The sequence below is a fragment of the Pseudorasbora parva genome, chromosome 10, assembly GCF_024679245.1.
Source record: "Pseudorasbora parva isolate DD20220531a chromosome 10, ASM2467924v1, whole genome shotgun sequence".
NCBI classification, from domain to species: domain Eukaryota; kingdom Metazoa; phylum Chordata; class Actinopteri; order Cypriniformes; family Gobionidae; genus Pseudorasbora; species Pseudorasbora parva.
The window spans coordinates 12,836,541-12,857,237 of record NC_090181.1 but is presented as its reverse complement, the minus strand read 5'-3'; the positions used below and the strand labels follow the sequence as shown (position 1 = coordinate 12,857,237).

At 37.3% G+C, this 20,697-nt stretch overlaps 1 protein-coding gene across 1 annotated transcript; it reads left to right on the top strand.

The window, feature by feature from the left end:
• The first annotated feature begins 17 nt into the window (after nt 1-17).
• On the top strand, nt 18-20,029 carry scfd1 (sec1 family domain containing 1). Its single transcript, XM_067455193.1, has 25 exons — nt 18-416; nt 1,169-1,239; nt 1,365-1,453; nt 1,542-1,632; nt 1,731-1,853; nt 1,997-2,084; nt 2,180-2,269; nt 5,059-5,114; nt 5,592-5,677; nt 5,892-5,991; nt 7,324-7,463; nt 8,337-8,427; nt 8,513-8,586; nt 9,958-10,039; nt 10,160-10,256; nt 12,726-12,796; nt 14,266-14,345; nt 14,470-14,532; nt 14,617-14,692; nt 16,406-16,459; nt 18,262-18,314; nt 18,641-18,674; nt 19,002-19,067; nt 19,156-19,224; nt 19,818-20,029. Exons 1-25 carry the CDS (start codon nt 386-388, stop codon nt 19,839-19,841), a joined length of 1,899 nt encoding a protein of 632 aa, XP_067311294.1. The 5' UTR covers nt 18-385; the 3' UTR covers nt 19,842-20,029.
• The last annotated feature ends 668 nt before the right edge of the window (nt 20,030-20,697 follow it).

The following is a 20,697-nucleotide window of genomic DNA, read 5'->3' as shown; positions in this document are numbered from 1 at the left end:
ATGAGTTAAATTATCTTACTGTGTGTGCCAGTCATGAAATATACAAAAGCAGCTATGCGTTTTTCCTTGAATCGTGTTTTATTTCTCCTGTAGTTTGAGAGTGCATGATAGCTTGCCAGCTCTATATCATAACTTATTAAACTTTTTTACGTCTGTTACCCTCAGTGTTTTCCTCGTAGTTTTTTATTAAATAGTTGAGGATGGTTTGTTTTTGATGAACGATGTATTTTGAACCAGTCTTAAGACATCACATTTCAATAATGGCATATTCCCTCCCATCATATGATCATCAGGCCATTGATCTGTCAGCGTGCGCGTTTTTTGCACACAGCGGTTCGCCGGTTGCCACGTCACCCTCGCAGTCGTCACTGCATAAACAGTAAAGATGGCGGCCTCCATCCGGGAAAAACAGACAGGTCTGTTCATAAGTTTGAATTTATACTGAAACACTCAGTGTAACTCAGATATATATTTTTCCACGCAGTCTGTAAATATTGTTTATTTAAAATGCATAGATACATAATACATAACAGCTAAAATTGTTCAGCCCTGTCAGTGTAGCTGTGGATGCTAACCGTTTTATTAATTTAGCAGCTGGTAAACGTCAGATGAATGGACGATTAACCAGCATGAATAGTACAAGAAGCACTTGTCCTTTTATGACTACGTACAGTGAAACAGCTCGTTTATGAAAACTACGGCTATTAATATCCCTTATACCTGTCATGAGGAACCCATGCTTTGATTTGACAAGCTAGCTAAGCTCACTTAGCGAAAAATATTAAGCTTATTATTTTGTGGTACTGTATAATCATATTTAATGTTACATGGGTACTGGTTTTATGCCGAGGTTATTATTTGTATGGCTTATATCGTAATTTATGGATATTGACACTGAGCAGCTGCTTCTATGTTAAATGTTATTCGTCTTTATATGCATTAACGTTAAATAATTTGTTGTTTAAAATCGACAGCGTGTGGACATTGCATAAAATACACAATTTAGAAAAAAATATGTGTTTCTGGCACATATTAAAAGCCAACTCATGTAGGTGTCAGCAATTTTTTTTACGAACAGAGTAGTTTAAATCACAAACAAGTACGTTTCTGTTTGTGATATTTTAAATAGTTATTTACAAATATTCATATTTCATGTGTCTGTCCTCAGCTGCTCTAAAGCGAATGCTTAATTTCAATGCCCCACCTCTGAAAAACACAACAGCTGAGCCGGTATGGAAGGTAAGCATACACAGCAAACACCTTGGAGTTTCCTCATCCACTTTGTAGTGCTCTTTAAACATGGCTCAGTGACGCTTTTATAGTTATTATTTGCATGCACACTCACTCTTTGCAATTCTTGTTAGGTTCTTATTTACGATCGCTTTGGCCAAGACATTATATCTCCTCTGCTGTCTGTGAAAGAGCTAAGAGACATGGGCATCACTCTGCACCTGTGAGGACCTCTAAGACTTTTTCTTTTTAAATCAGTGATTTAATGGGATTGATTTGAATGATAGTTTACTTTTGTTTGTTTCCTCTAGCTTGTTGCACTCAGATCGCGACCCCATTCCAGATGTTCCTGCCGTTTACTTTGTAATGCCCACAGAGGAGAACGTTGACAGGATATGTCAAGTAAATATGTTCACTAAACAACTGTTGTCATTCCCATTCTAGAACAATTTGTGAAGATCACACTGTTGCAAAACTAATGGTTATTTTCACCATCACAGGACCTCCGAAATCAAATATATGAGTCCTACTATTTGAACTTCATCTCCGCAATCTCTAGAAGCAAATTAGAGGACATAGCAAGTGCTGCTCTAGCAGCTAATGCAGTAAACCAGGTGACCAAAGTAAGTTAAAAAGTAAATTCAATTCAGTTTACTAGAGCTTTTAATCTCTGCTAGAGCTCTAGGAATTCCTGAAGAAAGGCAAATAACGTACTGCTCGTTTTTATTCTGAAGTTCAAATATTAGACTGTTCTGTCCCTCCTCAGGTATTTGATCAATATTTGAACTTCATCACACTTGAAGATGATATGTTCGTTCTCTGCAATCAAAACAAAGAACACATCTCCTATCATGGTACGCTGCTAGATTAATTTGAAATATTGACTTTTATTAATTTAATTTGTGATCTGAATGAAGTTATTAATAGTTCTACTGCTCTGCCCCCTCAGCAATCAATAAGCCAGATATCATGGACACAGACATGGAAGGCATAATGGACACAATAGTGGATAGTCTCTTCTGCTTCTTTGTCACTCTTGGTAAATAATGACACATTTTGATCCTTTCATGTGCAAATACTGCCATTCAAAAGCTTGGGGTCAGTAATATTTTTAAAACATTTTTGAAAGAAGTCTCTTCTCCTCAAAAAAGCTGCATTTATTTGATCAAAAATACAGATGATTTAAAAATATATATTGTTAAATATTATACTGTAATGGCAAAGCTGAATTTTTAGTATTTACTCCAGTCTTCAATGTCACACGATCCTTTAGAAATCATTTTATTATGCTGATTTGCTGCAGAAGAAACATTTCTTATTAATATCAGTGTTGAAAAATTTAAAGAACAGCATTTATTTTTGAACAGAAATGTTTGTATCATTGTATATGTCTTAAAGGGGGGGTGAAACACTCAGTTTCAGTCAATCTCATGTCAATCTTGAGTACCTAGAGAGTAGTATTGCATCCTTCATATCTCCGAAAAGTTTTTAGTTTTATTATATTTATAAAAGAAAGATAGGCTGTACCGAGTCTTTCTGGAAAAAAACGAGCGGCTGGAGTCGTATCGTGTGGGCGGAGCTAAAGAATGACGAGCGCACGCAGCTACTGCATGAAAGCGTCTGAAAGCTAAAATCGTCAAGTGTGGAAAAGAAAACTTTACCCTAAATAATGGTTAGACCATGGCTATCAATCAGATTCAACTAATACATATATGATCCAGAATCAGATCCGGATGATGAAATAAATTGGAACAGGAGAAGCAACAACAGCAGGACGTCCGTCTCTGTAGTATGTACTGTATTTAGTGGCTTGTCAACATTTGCGTTTGTTTACTTGTGGATTATGAGGACATGTTATGGTTTATGGACTACTGTATGCGACTACACCTTAGTAATCACAAGCAAAACGCTTTTGCACGTCAGACTATTGTATAATGTTACATAGAAAAACAATGGTGTAGCGCATTTGAATGTGCTTTGTGTGAACGTCCCCTAGGTTTATGTTTGGGGTGGCTTTACAATAAACAAACTGACACCTATAGTGGTCAGCTAAACAAATGTATTTATACACACGCCATACATTGCATGCTTTATTGATAAATTAACTATACGATCGTGTTGTTTACTGATGTTTACTCACGCGACGATATCCAAACACACAGATATTTGAAGCAGTTTTACTCACCACCTGCTTCCAAAGCACAACCGTTAACCTTTATCGTCACCACTCCATCAAAAACACACTTCTTTGGTGACATTGTTGCTTTGGTGTAGACCTGAGACAGCAGTGAGTGCAGTGTTTATGGGAGGCGTGCGTTTGCTCTCTCACTGTCTCGCTCTGCTCCGGCGCGCACGGTCAATCCGGTCTAGATTTCTAGGCTAGACTCACCCTAATGTTGTTCCACACCCGTAAGACCATTCATCTTCGGAGCACAGTTTAAGATATTTTATATTCAGTCCTGTATCCAAGTGTGTGCACACTTTACTGTCCATGTCCATAAATGGAATAAAAACATCATCAAAGTAGTCCATATGTGACATCAGTTGGTTGATTAGAGTCTCTTGAAGCGTCGAAAATACATTTTGGTCCAAAAATATCAAAAACTACGATTTTATTCAGCATTGTCTTCTCTTCCACGTTTGTTTTCAAACCTCAAATAAAGATTCAAACGGTAATGAATCAGCTTATTGATTCATGATTCGGATTGTGTTTCAAACTGCTGAAATCACGTGACATTGGCGATCCGAATCATGAATCAATGCGTGGAAGATAAGACAATGCTGAATAAAGTCGTAGTTTTTGCTATTTTTGGACCAAAATGTATTTTTGATGCTAATTAACTAACTGATGTCCCATATGGACTACTTTGATGATGTTTTTATTCTCTTTCTGGACATGGACATCATAGTGTGCACACACTTGGATACGCTCTCGGACTAAATATAAAATATCTTAAACTGTGTTCCGAAGATGAACGGAGGTCTTACGGGTGTGGAACAACATTAGGGTGAGTCATTAATGACATACATTTAATTTTTGGGTGAACTAACCCTTTAAATAATGATGAATGATTCCCAATCACTCCCTCTGTCTGCCACTGTTTGGCCAAACATGTATTCCCACCAATAACTAAAATAATTGTGAACAGAATGGATGCATTTACAGCTCAAAAGCCATAGTGTTTTTTACACTCTTGAGGGGAATCAAACAACAAATTACTTGTAGTTGTCTGCATTTTAAACTGTCATTTTTGTACAAAATATTGTATCTTTTAAAAAATGACACATTTCACCTTTAAAATGCTTGCTTTAGTACATACATTTTTCTTACTCCTTAAATCTGTGCTAAGACAATCATTTCCTCATATGGGGATGTTCGGTGCTTTATAATCTATCTAAACTCGAATTAGGCAGAATTCTTTCTTGGTACATTAAGTGTTTTACAAAGACCTGATATTTAATCACAAGTAAGGAGCAGTTTTTTTTAAATAATAATTCTCACATTACAGCCATTAGTTTGACTCTCAACTGTCATAAAAAGCCACTGGGTGGCAGAACCTTCCTAATGTTGTTTATGTATGTTTCTCAAAGGAATCTTTTTTGTTTAAATGTATTTCTTTATGCATTGGCTATTTCATAAAAGTCTATTTACACACTACATGACTAGTAGAATTGTATATGGCAGAAACTTCACAATTCAAATGAAGTGCATTGATCAAGCCTGTTTTGTTGTTTTTGAAATGTGATTTTGTGTGTCTTGGGAGCCTGTGAGCAGATATTTAATGCACCCTCCTATTGGCAGTACAGTGAGCTTTCCTGTTATCATAGGTGCTGTCCCAATAATCCGATGTCCAAGAGGGAATGCTGCCGAAATGGTAGCCGTGGTAAGAGACCCACTGCTCTGTTTTTTAATGTTCCTCTGTTACTTTATGAAGAGTCTGATACACCTTTGTCCTCTCCTGCTCAGCAAAGAGGGGTTTACGGATTCAGAAATAGTGTAATAGAATGGCTGTGGTTAAATGACCACCGTAACCCCTGCATAATCTCTTTGTTGCAGTGCATTTATACATTTTATACTCTGTGCACAGCGTGCAAACTGATACATTCGCTTAATTCAGTTTCACTGATGGTACAGAATTCTTCTTTGTTCCGTATGTGGGATTCAGTCCAACCTTGGCTCATTTTCACTAGAGTGCAAACCTTTTAGATGATTAGTTTCAGTGAAAGAATGCCTCAATGTAATATGAGACAAAATTAACACCTGTCACTCAGGTTATTGGATTAATTTATTTTATACATATTGTACAACTCGTTTTTACTGGAAATATTAGTCATGTTGATTTAACACTTTTTCATCACAGAAACTCGACAAGAAACTGAGAGAGAATCTGCGAGACGCTCGTAACAGCCTGTTCACCGGAGATACCATGGGCACTGGCCAGTTCAGGTGGAGCAAAAACACACTCGCACACCTCATGCAACTGATGTGAAGAGAATATGTATATTAGTTTAAGCCATACATCTCTGTAAAGTATTTATTTTATTTATTGTTATAAAAAGTCTAATCTAAGACAAATGCCAATAGATTTGACATGAAAAAGACATGTTTTAGTGTTGGGCCATAAAAAAATCTCCCAACTTTCCCTCCACCTCTCCTACAGCTTCCAGAGGCCGCTGTTTGTTCTTGCCGATCGTAACTTGGATCTAGCAACTCCTCTCCACCACACATGGACGTATCAGGCTCTCATTCATGATGTGCTGGTGAGCAGAACCTTAAACATAACCTCACATGATCTACAATTAAACTCCTTTTTTTCTACTAGTGTTAATGTATTTTTTTTCCCTAAATGGAAACTTCAAATAGCTCCAAGTTGCAGCATATGGAAAGATGAAGTTATTGCAGTTATCATATGGATGACAAAAGAGTTTCATGAAATGTGGAATGTACGTGCTGAGTTGCTTTTTGTGCCAGTGATAATTAATCATTTGGGTATTTTTTTCCACTAACTCAAAAATGGCAGCAGAGGGATTTTACTCTATGTATTTTTTTTAATTAAGAGTAAAAGCTGGCATATACACTATATTGCCAAAAGGTGAGACATCTGCCTTTAGTGACATCCCATTCTTAATCCATAGGGTTTAATACTTTGCAGATTTTACAGCTTCAGCTCTTCTGGGAAGGCTTTCCACAAGGTTTATAAGTCTGTTTATGGGAATTTTTAACCCTTCTTCTAGATGAGCATTTGTGAGGTCAGGCACTGATGTTGGATGAGAAGGCCTGGCTCGCAGTCTCCGCTTTAATTCATCCTAAAGGTGTTCTGTTAGGTTGAGGTCAGGACTCTGTGCAGGCCAGTCAAGTTCCTCTACATCAAACTCGCTCATCAATGTCTTTATGGACCTTGCTTTGTGCGCTGGAGTGCAGTCATGTTGGAACAGGAAGCGGCCATCCCCCAATTTTTCCCACAAAGTTGGGAGCATGAAATTGTGGGAAATGTCTTGATATGCTATAGCATTAATAAGTTCCTTCCAATGGAATTAAGGGGCCAAGCCCAACCCCTAAAAAAAAAACAATGCTTTACACCACTGCATCTGACACTTTGCATTGCACTTAGTGATGCAAGGATTGGATGCAGCTGCTTGGCCATGGAAACCCATTCCATGAAGCTCTATGTACTGTTCTTGAGCTAATCTCAAGACCACACAAAGTTTGATCTGTAGCTATTGAAAGTTGGTGACTTCTTTCGTTGGCGAGGTGCACTGTGCGCCTCAACATGCGCCTACCCTGCTCTGGGATTTTACATGGCCTACCACTTTGCTTGCTGCAAAGGTTGCAACACATCATGTTACCACACTTCAATTCACTGAGCTCTTTAAATTGAACCATTCTTTCACTAATGTTTGTAGAAGCGTCTGCATGACTAGGTGCTTTATTTTATACACATGTGGCCATGGAAGTGATCGGAACACCTGAATTCCATGATTTGGAGGGGTGTCTTAGTACTTTTGGCAATATAGTGTATGTTATTTAATGTCCTGTATTGTGTTTTGACTCAGCTCTATTGCCTTGCCTAACCAACATATGCCCCAAATCAGGACTTCCACCTGAACCGGGTCAGTGTGGAGGAGTCTCAAGGGTCAGAGGCCAGCCCAGCAGGAGCACGACCCAAAAAGAAAAACAAGAAAAGCTATGATCTCACTGCTGCTGACAAATTTTGGCAAAAACACAAAGGAAGGTAAATATCTACTGTCAATAAAAATCTTGTATCCAAATGAAGGTTATTTTTGTTAATTAACAAATGTTTAAAAAAAATATCTTCAGGTATTTTATAAAAATACCTGAAGATACCTGACTAGTATAAATAATTAATTCTGATTTGAAATCTATTGAACTGATGACTGTGTAGTAATATGTCTGATGGAAGTGCATTTGACTTTGTTTCTTTCCATATTTTGCTAATATGTTTCTAGAGACCCTTTTTATCCTATTTTTTAATTAAAGTGATAGTTCTCCTAAATATGAACTCTCCCATTACCCTCATGTCATTTAGAATTTGCATGACTTTTTGTGTGTGTGTGTGTGTGTGTGTGTGTGTGTGTGTGTGTGTGTGTGTGTGTGTGTGTGTACATACTAAAGAAGTCAATGGGCACCACAATATTTTTGCTTACCAACATTCTTAAAAAAATGTTTTATGTGTTTCACAGAGAGAGAAAAAATCATACAGGTGATAGATGTAGGATGACATGAGGGTAAATTATGACAGAATTTTCTTTGGTAAACTATCCCATTAGGACATTTAACAAACCAACTGCACTGGCAAATGTGTAAATGTTTAATAGGAAAGCATCCCTAATTGTCTTAATTCATTCAACTGGGTTGTTAGATGTCACCATGTTCATTAATATTTAAGAATGTTCGCTATGTTTGCCATGTTATTTATTTGTGCAAAAATGCATCAGTTCAGTGTTTTGGAAAACGTTTTAATTTCATTCCTTCTTCAAAACTGTATTTATCAGTTTATACAGATTTATGTACAACAGCTTAATAACACTTATTTTTAGACTCCTCTTCAGAAAAGCATTTAATTGATTTCTGTTCACCATTTCAGTCCGTTCCCTGAGGTTGCAGAAGCTGTGCAGGAGGAACTGGATACATATCGAGCCCAAGAGGATGAGGTTAAACGCCTCAAGAGCATCATGGTAGGTTGATAAGGCTGATGCTAAATTATAAATGAAGGAATTGTTGCATGATGGTTAACATGGATTAATGTGGTTTTCTTCAAAGGGCTTAGAAGGAGAGGATGATGGAGCCATTAGTATGTTGTCAGATAACACTGCCAAACTTACCTCAGCTGTCAGGTAAGAAGTTCTTCATACTAGTATGAAGTAATTGTGCATTTTTGCGTAAAGAAACCAGTATGATGTATTGACCAAATTAATTATTAACATGAAAATTACTTTGGATGAATATTTGTTTTGATTAATATAAATTATAAGCATATAAATCTATAAATAATATTTAGATAAATTATAATATATTTTACATATTTTATCATCAAAATCTGCTAAGGGGTAATTAAACATAACAAATCATGTCAAGTTTATACTATGTTACATCAGCATAGGAGTAGTTGAAGTCACGTATTCATCTATCATCTATTGTAAAATGTAAGAAAAAAGATCAGTCAAGAAAACTACTGAAAATATTAACATCAAGAATGTCTCAATCAGAATGTGTAGTTCATGCATAAAAAATATGTCAAAACCAGCATATTGAACAATGTTCATTAAGTTTTTCATTTGGATTGGCGTTTTTTTGTTTTTAGCGTGCAGTGTGAAGTATTTAGCTCATTCTCTGATCATTCTGATTCAATTTCAGCGAATGAAGAACAATTTTATAACAAAGTTATGTGTTATGCACATTATCAGCGTGACGTACAGCATGTAAAAGCCGCTGAGGCCGCCATTTTCTCCCACTTCTCGGAAAGAAATTATGCATTCAAAGCATCTGGTAGTGTGAGTTTTTCAGGAAATGCGTGCACTATCTGGACCTCTACTTATCATAAATACTATCGTGTATTGTGCACGTTATTTTTTGACAGACATCATGATAATCAAATGATGTGGATCTGAATACAGATGGAAAGTAAAATATTAGAAAGAAAAGAAAATATTAGTTTATTTATTAGCTGGAAAGTATTCAGTAAAGTGACTGCCAATGAATGTGTTTAATACAAATATTACAACTGCAGCATGAAGTTTATTTCTTGGCTTAAATAAATGATGTTATTCAGTAATAGACATGTTTGGCTTGTCAAAAAATTTATATTTAGCTGTTGAAAATTTATTTGGTGAAAATGTAAGGTTCTTTTTCTTCTCTTTTTTTTTTTTTAAACAAAAAAAGGAGTGGTTTGGATAAACAGTTATTTTATTGTCTCTTATAAACAATAATATTTTATTTAAACCTGTGGCAATGCAAATCCTGTTATAAATAATAGTGAAAGTTATTTTTAGTTTACATATTTAAATATATTTCATTTTTTTATTCAATTATGTATATGAAATATATCCTAATATAATCTAATTACATCCAGTACTTGTCTCATATTGTACGAGAGCTGTTATTCTTATGTAATAGTCATTGCACTCACAAAGGGCCTACCGCTGTACCCCTGCCTGACCTTACGTGTATAGAGTAGGATAACAGCGTGCACTTCTCTCTCTAAACAGTTCTCTTCCTGAGCTCCTGGAAAAGAAGAGACTGATTGACCTCCACACCAACGTTGCCACAGCGGTTTTGGACCACATCAAGGTCAGTGCTCATTGAGAAAAATGTTTTTCATCTCTTAGGTTACATTTTCTCAGCACATTATATTTTTTCTGCGAGGTAGAGTTACATGTTTTTATTATGAATTTGCCTGTCTGTCTTTAGAGCCGTAAGCTTGATGTGTACTTCGAGTATGAGGAGAAGCTCATGAGCAAGTCCACGCTCGATAAATCCCTACTGGACATAATCAGTGATCCTGATGGTGAGTCTTTCTCGAGTTAAACATTCCAGGCTAATAGTCTCATTAGTTCATCTCAGATCTGTGATAATGAACCTTAAGCCCTATTTGGACAGGATTTATTGTATAAGGGGATGTGGGGTAATGAAAGAATTACCAAAGCTTATCTGTGATTTTAATCTTGTCCGAATTGTCTATGTCAGTAATATTTGAGACCTTTTCTGCTCTGCTTATATTCTTGTGCTGGAAAAGATTACAATCGTTGCACAAATAATCAAAATTAATGTTTTATGTCGCCAACACTTCATGGCCTATGTATACAAGCTTGCTTGATTTACGTTACTACGAACGTACCTCAACGTTTTCAGTGCTTACATGGAACCCAAATATGTTCCTTCCAAAATGTTATATTGTGTTCAAATTTTTTTTGTGATATTCTGTTGCCCAAATATTTTATGTAATGTAATGTAGAATTGCTTTGCTTGTTAAGATAAGCCCATGTAGCAAGGAAAAAATTCAAAGCATATTCATATATCTTAAAACTTATGATTACATGAGCCTAAGCTCTTTTCAATAAAATCCATGCGAAATTTAATATTAGACCAGTTTATAATACAGTATAGGATATACCAAATATTCTTCAGATTAATTCAATACAGAAATATGACTATCAGATCTCTGTCATTTGGCATTAAATAAATACAAAAAATAGGCTTTTTTGCATTGTAACAATGTATCTTGCAAGGTAACACGATGTAACCTTGCTCTCACTTGAAATGTGTATTTCAGATGTGCCGCATTAAGTCCTTGAATTTGAGCGTATTGGACCTGGAAAGTCCTTGAAAGGGCCTTGATTTTGAATTTAAAGGGTTAGTTCATCCAAAAATGAAAATTCTGTCATTAATTACTTACTGTCATGTCGTTCGACACCTGTTAGACCTTTGTTCATCTACGGAACAAAAATTGAGATATTTTTGTTGAAATCTGATGGCTCAGAAAAATGGAAGCCTCCATTGGCAGCAATGAAATGTCCTCTCTCAAGACTCATAAAATGTACTAAAGACGTCATTAAAAAGTCTATCCCACTACAGTGGTTCTACAATCATTTTATGAAGCGATGAGAATAGTTTTTGTGCGCAAAAAAAGAAGCAAAATAATGACTTTATTCAACTGTACTATTGATTAAATTGAATCATCTGATACATTACACTTATTGTGTACATGCATGTTTTTATATTGTACTGCATATCACATATGTAATTAATTTCTGTAATGACATCTTAGAGAATTACACTGTTGCTCCTTCCCTTACCCCTATACCCACCCTTAAACCTACTCATACCACCAAACCTGTCCCCAATATTACCCGTATCCCACCTCAATAGTAGCACCTAGCAATAGTTTGCAAAACAACATGGACACAAAAAGTACTTTGTGCTTTGATATAAGTACATAGTAGGTAAAGACACATAATATAAAGTGTTACCATAATTTTTATCAGGCTTTTTTCCCCCATATCATGCAGCCCTAGATTACTGTGTCTTTTAACTTCTATACAATTCCCTGTAGAAATGGCCACAGGTAAAAGCAATCCCATGTTTACTCATGCAAATAAATAACCTACTCTAACATCTGATTGGACGAGCTCTGTCTAAATCCTCTGTAAAATATGTATATCTGTGACTGCACATCAGCTGCTCAAGTTACTACAAACCAATAATAATAATGCTAGGTAATAGTAATAATATTGATGATAACAATAATAAGGTCTTTGATTAATATGTGGCTTGGCAACCACGACAAACTACACATTCTGCCTGACAACACCCTATAATTGTGGTAAAACGCTTGGCCTCAAGTGGCTTCTTGCTTTAATAAGCCTTGACTCGTCAGCTGCTCTGAGCTTGACCGTAATCCAAACACCACTATATCCCTCAAAGCATGGCGTACTGCCTTACTGTCATAAAATTTTGTTTTGCCAAGAACAGCCCCATCCTGAGAGATCAAACAAAACTAATTGAATGAGTAACTCATACCCCCTTCCCCTAATGAGAGGCTACCCCAACCCACCCCTCATCCTCATCCAGTCCTTTCTCCAGCTTAGCGGACTGAAATGCATCACATCCCTAGGGGGAAGCGGCCTGCTTTAAAGGCTCTCTGTGATGCTACCACAGGATGGGATTTATTTCCTCTCCTGCCAGCATTGTGAGGTTTCAAGAGGACACAGTTTCTTGATCTCCACAGGGTCCTCTGTTAGTTTGTGGGTTTTCTTATGAGTACACAGGAATGGCCACTAACTGTAATGATAGCGATCAGTTATTTTTCAAGTGATACACAATGCTTTGTTGTTCCGATGAGCGCAATGTTTTATTTAGCAATCATGTTTCACAAATGGAGGGGACAAAAAATGCTAACAAACTCTATTAGTTCTTGAATTTAAAGTAACTGTAGGCACTTGCATGATGGCTGTATAAATGTTGTTCTTATTGGTAGCTGGAACAGCAGAGGATAAGATGAGGCTGTTTCTGATCTACTACATCACTTCCCAGCAGCCCCCATCTGAGGTAAGGCCCCACACCACCACGGTCATGATCAAGTAGTTATCATAACAAACTATATCCTGAAAGAAACTTAACAGACCAATGCAACCTTAAAGGAATAATCTGGGTTCAGTGCAAATTAAGTTTAGTGGCAGCTTGATTTGTGAGGCTTACTTTTTTATGAAAGCACTGACATCATTTTGTCCGTCTAAAATTGTGCATTATATGAGGAGTGAACTTTTCTTTGTCATTTTAAGTGTTTATTATCGTGACAACAAAAGTGTAAAATTTGATATACGGTAACTTAACACAAATTTTTTATAAGCAATTATTTCTCAATAAATTAATGTATGTACGCATATTGTTTACATCTGGTTGTACTATTGAAACAATAGGTATTTTAATATTTATGGAATGGCACCTTTCATTTCCATAGTGCATCAGATTTTTGTTCTTTTTTCTTTTCATTTTTTTAAGAAAAGGCTGGACAAGTGGAAATTAATTTGTGTGGTAATCAACATAATGCTTCAAACAGTGTCAACTGAGCTGAACCCAGGATACACCTTAAGGAATACTAAATAAATAATCCTAAAAACTTAGATTCGAGGATGACTCTGGTGGGCTACCCTGATGTGCACTTTCGGGAACACCACAGTTTATTATAATCAGTGGCGAATGCATGGATTTCATTGTTTGGGGATGCATGGAGCCAAAAACATTCTGTCCATTCCCTATGAAGCTCAGCCCGGGTTCTTAAACTTTACTTTCAGAATCTGTCTTCAAAAGCCTTGTTATTTCTTTGGGACACATGCAGCGCAGATTTGAAGAACACTGACACCCTTTGATGCTACGGCCAAGTTTTATTACTCTTGTACCTTGATAAAGCAGGATTGTTCAGCTAATGGCAAGATCTTTTCTGTGGGATGTTACTTAAACGGCCATACAAATGAAAGTTTTGAGTTCTTGTGTACACTTCCGACACGAGAGGACGGAACCGTGGGACCAAGCTGGGATGGACGATGTCCAAGTGACCACATTTCAACCCTGGAGAAAGCACACTGACCCATGCTGACTGTCATTCTCTATTATGTTTATCAGTGCAGGCTGTAAAAGCTTTGACTTTCCAGAATGGGATGCTCAGAGATTGAACTATTTTCTTTTGGTATCCTTTCTTTCATCTGTCTCCTCGTGATCCAGCATGGGTTATTTTTGGCTGAGAATTTGCTTAAACTTCAAAAACAGCCATTTTGGTGTTTGTTTTCTGAGGCTGTAATTAGGTTGGTGACATGAAAACGGCCCTCTCACTCATGTGGTATAGTATAGATGACTCTCATACAGGACTGAGATTTTCTCCTCACCCTGATGGATGCTTATGGCTTGTGAGAGCTATATGTCATCTTTCATTCTATAAAAACAGCTCCTCTTGAATGGTGGATTTTTGTTTTCATTTTTGAGAGTTGAGTTTTGAAAAAAAGACTTGTGGTTCTTTTTAGGCTGATCTAGAACAGTACAAGAAAGCCATGGTTGATGCAAGCTGCGACCTATCCCCACTTAACTACATAAAGCAGTGGAAGTAAGTTCTGGCCATTGTCAACAAACACACAATAACACGCTGTCACATTTGCCTAGTTACTACATTAAATTCAGCAGAAAGATGAGAATAGAAGTCTTGCAAACTAATATGACCTATTTTCCAGAGCTTTCACCAAGATGGCTGCAACGCCAGCCAATTACGGGAGCAGTGGAGTGAAACCAATGGGGTATAAGGCTACACCAAATTTATTTCTCAAAATGTGAATCCTTTTGTTGATGTGTTTTTAATGCAGTGGCCTGTCTTTTTTCAGACTGTTCTCGAGGGTGATGAACACTGGCTCACAGTTTGTTATGGAGGGGGTGAAAAATCTGGTCCTGAAACAACATGTGAGTATTTATAACCACTTAGGGAAAAAAATTATTAAGAAGCCATCCATATCTGCATTGATTACCTTTAGCTGAATTTTATGATTTACACCCTCAAATTGTGCCTCTTATTGACGACATGTGTTATTATCAGGGACATGTAGAGAGTTCCTCAGAGATTGGCTCAAATGTAAAAAAGGGTCCTCTGTCATTTTGGTGCTGCATAGTTTTGCATAGTGCTTTGTAGTTAATTCACATCTGATTTTTAAGTGATGCAATTTAATTGTAAAATGAGAAAAAACACTGATCCAGATCACTCCACAAATGCAAATTCTTTTCTCCATTTGGACTGTATTCTTGACTACCTTTGTTAGAAAGTGAAAACAGACACTGGGTGCGTTTACATGCAAACCAGTAAACTGACAATGCAAGTAAACCGCGTTTACGTGACTTTATTAATAAACCGGGTTATTTCCTTGTAGTGACTTCAAAAATAATAATGTCTGTATCTTGAGTTTTTCAAATGTTACGTCAGTTGTGATGTTAAATAAAGCGTGCACCGTGTCAGCGGGAGATTTACAGCTCATATTATCCCTCATGCAGTTACAGATGCAGCGTTTTGACTGAACCTCTTCTACTTCTGCTGCATGAAAAGAGGACACTTCTTTTCAATTGTCTGGGTCTTAAAAGAGTCTGCGTTTTCGATATGTCCTTATTTCATGCAAAACGCTAGCTCGCTCTGAATTCTGCTCTAAGTTTGTGTTTTTGTCACCTATCACACATGCACACTTCAATAAGCCGACAGAAAGCAGGTTAATGCGTTTACATGCAGCACAAAATCGGTGTAAGAGGCAAAAAAACGACCTGTCCCGACCGGTTTATGCTTGCGCCTTTTATGACCTTACTCCGATAAAAGAAAACGGGTTACTGTGTTTACATGATCATGTTCATTGTCGGCTTATTAGGCATAATCGGCTTAAGAACGTGCATGTAAACGCACCCAGTAGCTACTATAGTTTTCAACCAATTTTTGATGAACAAGACTTGGAAATTACCACTCCACTTTAAATTGTCCAATGAAATTTGAGCTTGTTGTGCCACATCACGATTGGTTGGGGTATTATACATGACAAACTGGCATCAATGAATTATGAAAATATTTAATATGTGGGTTTTTAATTTTAATTGACCCATTAATCACTGAGAGAACGGTCCATGGTTCTCGATGTGGTTATGAATGTGCAACTACTTGCATATACTTCTTGTTTTATTTTTACAGTGCGCAAAATTATTACAACAAAAATAAATATGATTGAATAGTATTTAAAATGAATGGAATGTCATAATGCCTGAAGGAAGATGCAAACCCGTAGCAACACATTATGGCAACAACATCTCAGACTTTCTAAAGCCGATACTTAAAAATAAATAGGATTTTTACCACTTTTAAATGATTCATTGCTGTTTTGTACACATTACCATATTGATGATAATTAAAAGTGCATTTTGCTTAATTGACCTCAATATTATTGTTAAAAGAGGCACTTTTGATTCATTTTGAAAAAGTTCAGGTGCTTGAACCCCCAGAACTACCGATATTGCATTTTACGTGGCTCTTCTGTGGTAAATTGTTTTTCATTTGTATGTTTCTTTGAATAAAAGCAACTGCTAAATGAGAAATGTCGAAATGCTGTTTTTTTTGGTTAATTTTTTATTTTTTTTCCCCTCATATAGAACTTGCCGGTTACTCGCATCTTGGACAATTTGATGGAAATGAAGTCAAACCCGGTGAGCATTCTTGACTGTTTCTCCCTTTCCCTGCATCATTTTAACTTCTCCCTCATAATCACAAATATTCCACATGTTTTGCTGCTATATTAGTATGAAACTCTAACTTAATCATCTTTCCGATTGTTAGCTAAATGTCTAAATCCAAAAAAATGTGTCCACCGTACACTTGTTATTGCATATCACCAAGGCTGACTGCTTTACCTCCCGCTGCGGATTAATGCATATGACATTGCAGTGCTATGGGACACTGAATTTGCTCTGAACGGGACACTGAAGAGGCTCTTTGAGTGTGCTGAGACTTCAATCCAGGCAATTTAAGCTGCACGTTTAATGCGACTGTCTCAGCCAGGGGAACTCCTGCGGAGAGAGAGGGTTTCTAGTTTCTTGGAAGCAGTCCATTTGGGCTTTTCACCTTTCGTGAGGCGAAACAGAGGTGCAAACCCCTCAGGTGTGCAGCACTAGGGGGCATCTGTACAGAAGCCGAAGCTATTTCAGCGATAATTGGAGTGTTCTTGCTACTCTTAAGGATTTCATTGTCTGAAAAATGTCTGTAAATAAAGCATCAGGTATTGGAAGACGCTGGTGGTTTTATTATTGGGATTATTGTTGGATCACCTTGAAGGAAAAATGTACTTAGAAAATTTCTCCTGATGCTTTGAAATCAGCTTGCTGCCGGGACAGTGGTGGTGGGGGGGGATGATTAATGTTGATTTTTTTATTTTTATGTATAAATGTGGAATTACCACAAAGGATTTGATGTGGCAAATCTTTGACAGCACCCTCATAATAGGACTCCTCTGTATTTAGACATCTTAAATTCTCCCTAAGTACACTTCCAAGAACTATCCCAATGTGTTTTAAATATAAAACGCTGTAATGGAGACAGCTAGATGACATATAAGCTCTTGCAATCATTCTCTTGTGTAATAGTGGCCTTTTAGCTTCCCCTTCTCATACCTTGACATAAAGACCTTATTTCTTTCTGAAACACCCTCTGGGTCCCTCTGATCTTCAGCCTTAAAAGCTGGGGTGGACAGATTGCCATATCCCGTTACTGACTGGAAATGCTTCCCCTTCAATGCCCATAAACCTGAATTGAACATAACCGTATTATCATTTTCTCAGCTACTGGTATTTCAGTGCCCTGCACAATACAGCTGTTGTTGGGGCAGCTGAGCGCTTCAGAATCTCCTGCCTCCGCCGCTCGTCAAATATTCCTTGCAGATGGGCCTGTGCGGCCAGATTACAATAGTGTGTTCGGCTTGTGCTATTAATACTAAGCTTTGCAACCAAGTGAGGGTAAACCGATAGCAGAAAAATCTAGAGCTTTTTACCATTTGGAAGTGGAGTGGGGCTCTTCTTTCAGTGAGCTGACGGCAAAGCATTTCTTCCCAGAATAAAGTATGCGCCGAAGCGCCATGCCTGCCAGGCCAGGCTGACTGAGGTCCCGTGGGGGAAGAGACAGGCTTGGCCCATCCGATACAGAGGATGAGGAAGTAGGAGGCCATTGGCCTCTGCCTCAGAGACAGTTCTCCTCAATTTGTGTCGGGACTCTTCAAAGCAGAGAGATGATAATCTTGCTTTTTAAGTCAAACTGGAGGACATTTTACTGTTTGAGGCTTCTGGTTCTCAGACGAATGGTTGCTGGGAAGCATTAGATCTTGATAAGCATTTAATGTAGACGGATGAGGTGGTTTTTAGAAGATGGTGATGTGGGAAGGGTGCGCTGAGTGTTATTTCATCCCTAATTTACTTACGCGCTCTGTAATCCCTAATGTTATGTGTTGTGATTTTTGTAGGAGACGGATGACTACAGATACTTTGATCCCAAGATGCTTCGCGGAAGCGAGAGGTAGGACACTGAAGATGAAGTCTGGGCTCCTTATATTTTCAAATGATACATCTCTGTGTTTGACTTGGTCCCACTGTATTCAAATATTATGTTAAAGGCATTTGATCCATGGAGGAATTCTAAATCGCTTGTGTCTTTATTGCATATACATAAGGCAGTATTGAAGTTAGGTAAATAACGGATCTGCACATCCTTGCCAGAGCTGGAACTTTCCACTGAAAATATTTAGAATATAAGGAGATCTGTATTTTTTTTCCACAACTATTGGCTATTTTCATTCTCTGCCTGTGATGATGAATTAATCCTAACTGTTTTAACTCCCTCAGCTCCATTCCAAGGAACAAGAACCCTTTTCAAGAGGTCAGTGTAAAAATCAATGGTGATATCTGATGGTCAGGATTTTGCACCGTGAGGGTGTTAATATGGTATCTTCATGGTTTGGCACCCATGTGCTGTAACCTGGCAGGGTTAATGTTAGTCACAGATGGTCTTCTGTTCCTAGTGGAGATTAGGCCCTGCTGATGACAAAGTGAGTTGGAAGCCCAGAGTGTCTGAGCTCACGTCTGTAGGAGGGTTGCTTGAAATATTACAGTGTTTAATTTAATACAGAGCGTTTGTACAGTGTGTGTTCAAATTCACACATGATTGAACAACTTGAACAACTGATGACAGAATTTAATTTTGCAGGCCATCGTCTTTGTCGTTGGTGGAGGCAATTACATAGAGTATCAGAATCTTGTTGACTACACAAAGGTATGATGTGCCCTTTTTGACATGTAAAATGTGCTACAAGAACTTGGTTTGCTTATGAAGATGAGTGTAATGATGTTCTTCTCTTCAGGCCAAGCAAGGGAAGCGGGTTCTTTATGGCTGTAGTGAGCTTTTCAATGCTGCCCAGTTCATTAAACAGGTATGATCACTTACCCGACAGCATAAACTGATATGTTATAAAAAACAAGATATTTAAATGCAACATTCAAGATGTCAGTCATACGATTTGCATCAAACTTCAGTTGAAAGTTCAAATTCATCAACACATTTTAACATACAATGTCAAAATTCCATGAAAAATCAACTACTCCGCGAACTGCATTGCTCTAAAATCCAACCGATTATCCCAGAGTTGGAGAGAACAACATTGCTTTGAGTGTCTTGGAATGCTTTTTGCTGCTTGAAGCAAATCTACGTTGTACTTTGTCTTAACAAAGTTGACATCAAGTCATAACGTGCCTTTCCCTCTGTAAATATTTTTTAAACATTTTTTCCCCGTTTGTTTTTTTTTTTTTTCCATATTTCTTGTTAATATACTTTTACCGCTTTGCTCTGAGCAAAAGAAATGGGAGGGTTTTGTGTCTTGCTTCTCGCAATTCTTCCTGTAGTCGTGAACTTAAATGACACTGACTGTATGCTGAACAATTATTAAGTAGTTATCCTACTTTTAGGTGTTAATGTCATTTTGCAGTATCAGAGCTTTTAAGATTAAACCCATTCATTTCTCCACAGCTCTCCCAGCTTGGTCAGAAATAGGAGGAACGTTGAAGTCCAGTTTTCCACCCTTCTCGAAACTGGAATCGAGATCTCATCAGTTGTACTTCATTAAAACCTCTCTAACTTCAGAATCACTCATATTCCATGTACTTTATACTGTTTTCCAATACTATTTAATTCAATACTAAAGTTTACCGACAATAAAGTTTAACAGTCTTGTGCACCAACTGGCGCTTTGCTTACTTTGTTTGAGTCCACGTTGAGTCGTCAGGTGGAGATCTTATTGACGTCGGGTCTAAGGTCGCCCAAATCATCTCACTGGAGGCTAACGATCGGCAGGTGATGGTCGCTGCCCGTTCGATCTTTTCAGCGGGACAAAGTGATTTTATTCCAATTTCTCTTTATCTGACTCCATTTAATCATAATTTAGAATTTAGGTCAGAATGCCAAATGGTTATTTTGGTCATTTATATTTAATAATTTAACCACACATATAATTATTCTGTTTAACACTTTGTTGAAATTATACCCGTTCATAACCTGAATAATTCAAGTCAGAATCAATCAAAGTGTAACAATTTATTGTCAGTCAGGTAAATATACAGTCTTGTTCAAAATAATAGCAGTACAATGTGACTAACCAGAATAATCAAGGTTTTTAGTATATTTTTTATTGCTACGTGGCAAACAAGTTACCAGTAGGTTCAGTAGATTGTCAGAAAACAAATGAGACCCAGCATTCATGATATGCACGCTCTTAAGGCTGTGCAACTGGGCAATTAGTTGAAAGGGGTGTGTTCAAAAAAATAGCAGTGTCTACCTTTGACTGTACAAACTCAAAACTATTTTGTACAAACATTTTTTTTCTTTCTGGGATTTAGCAATCCTGTGAATC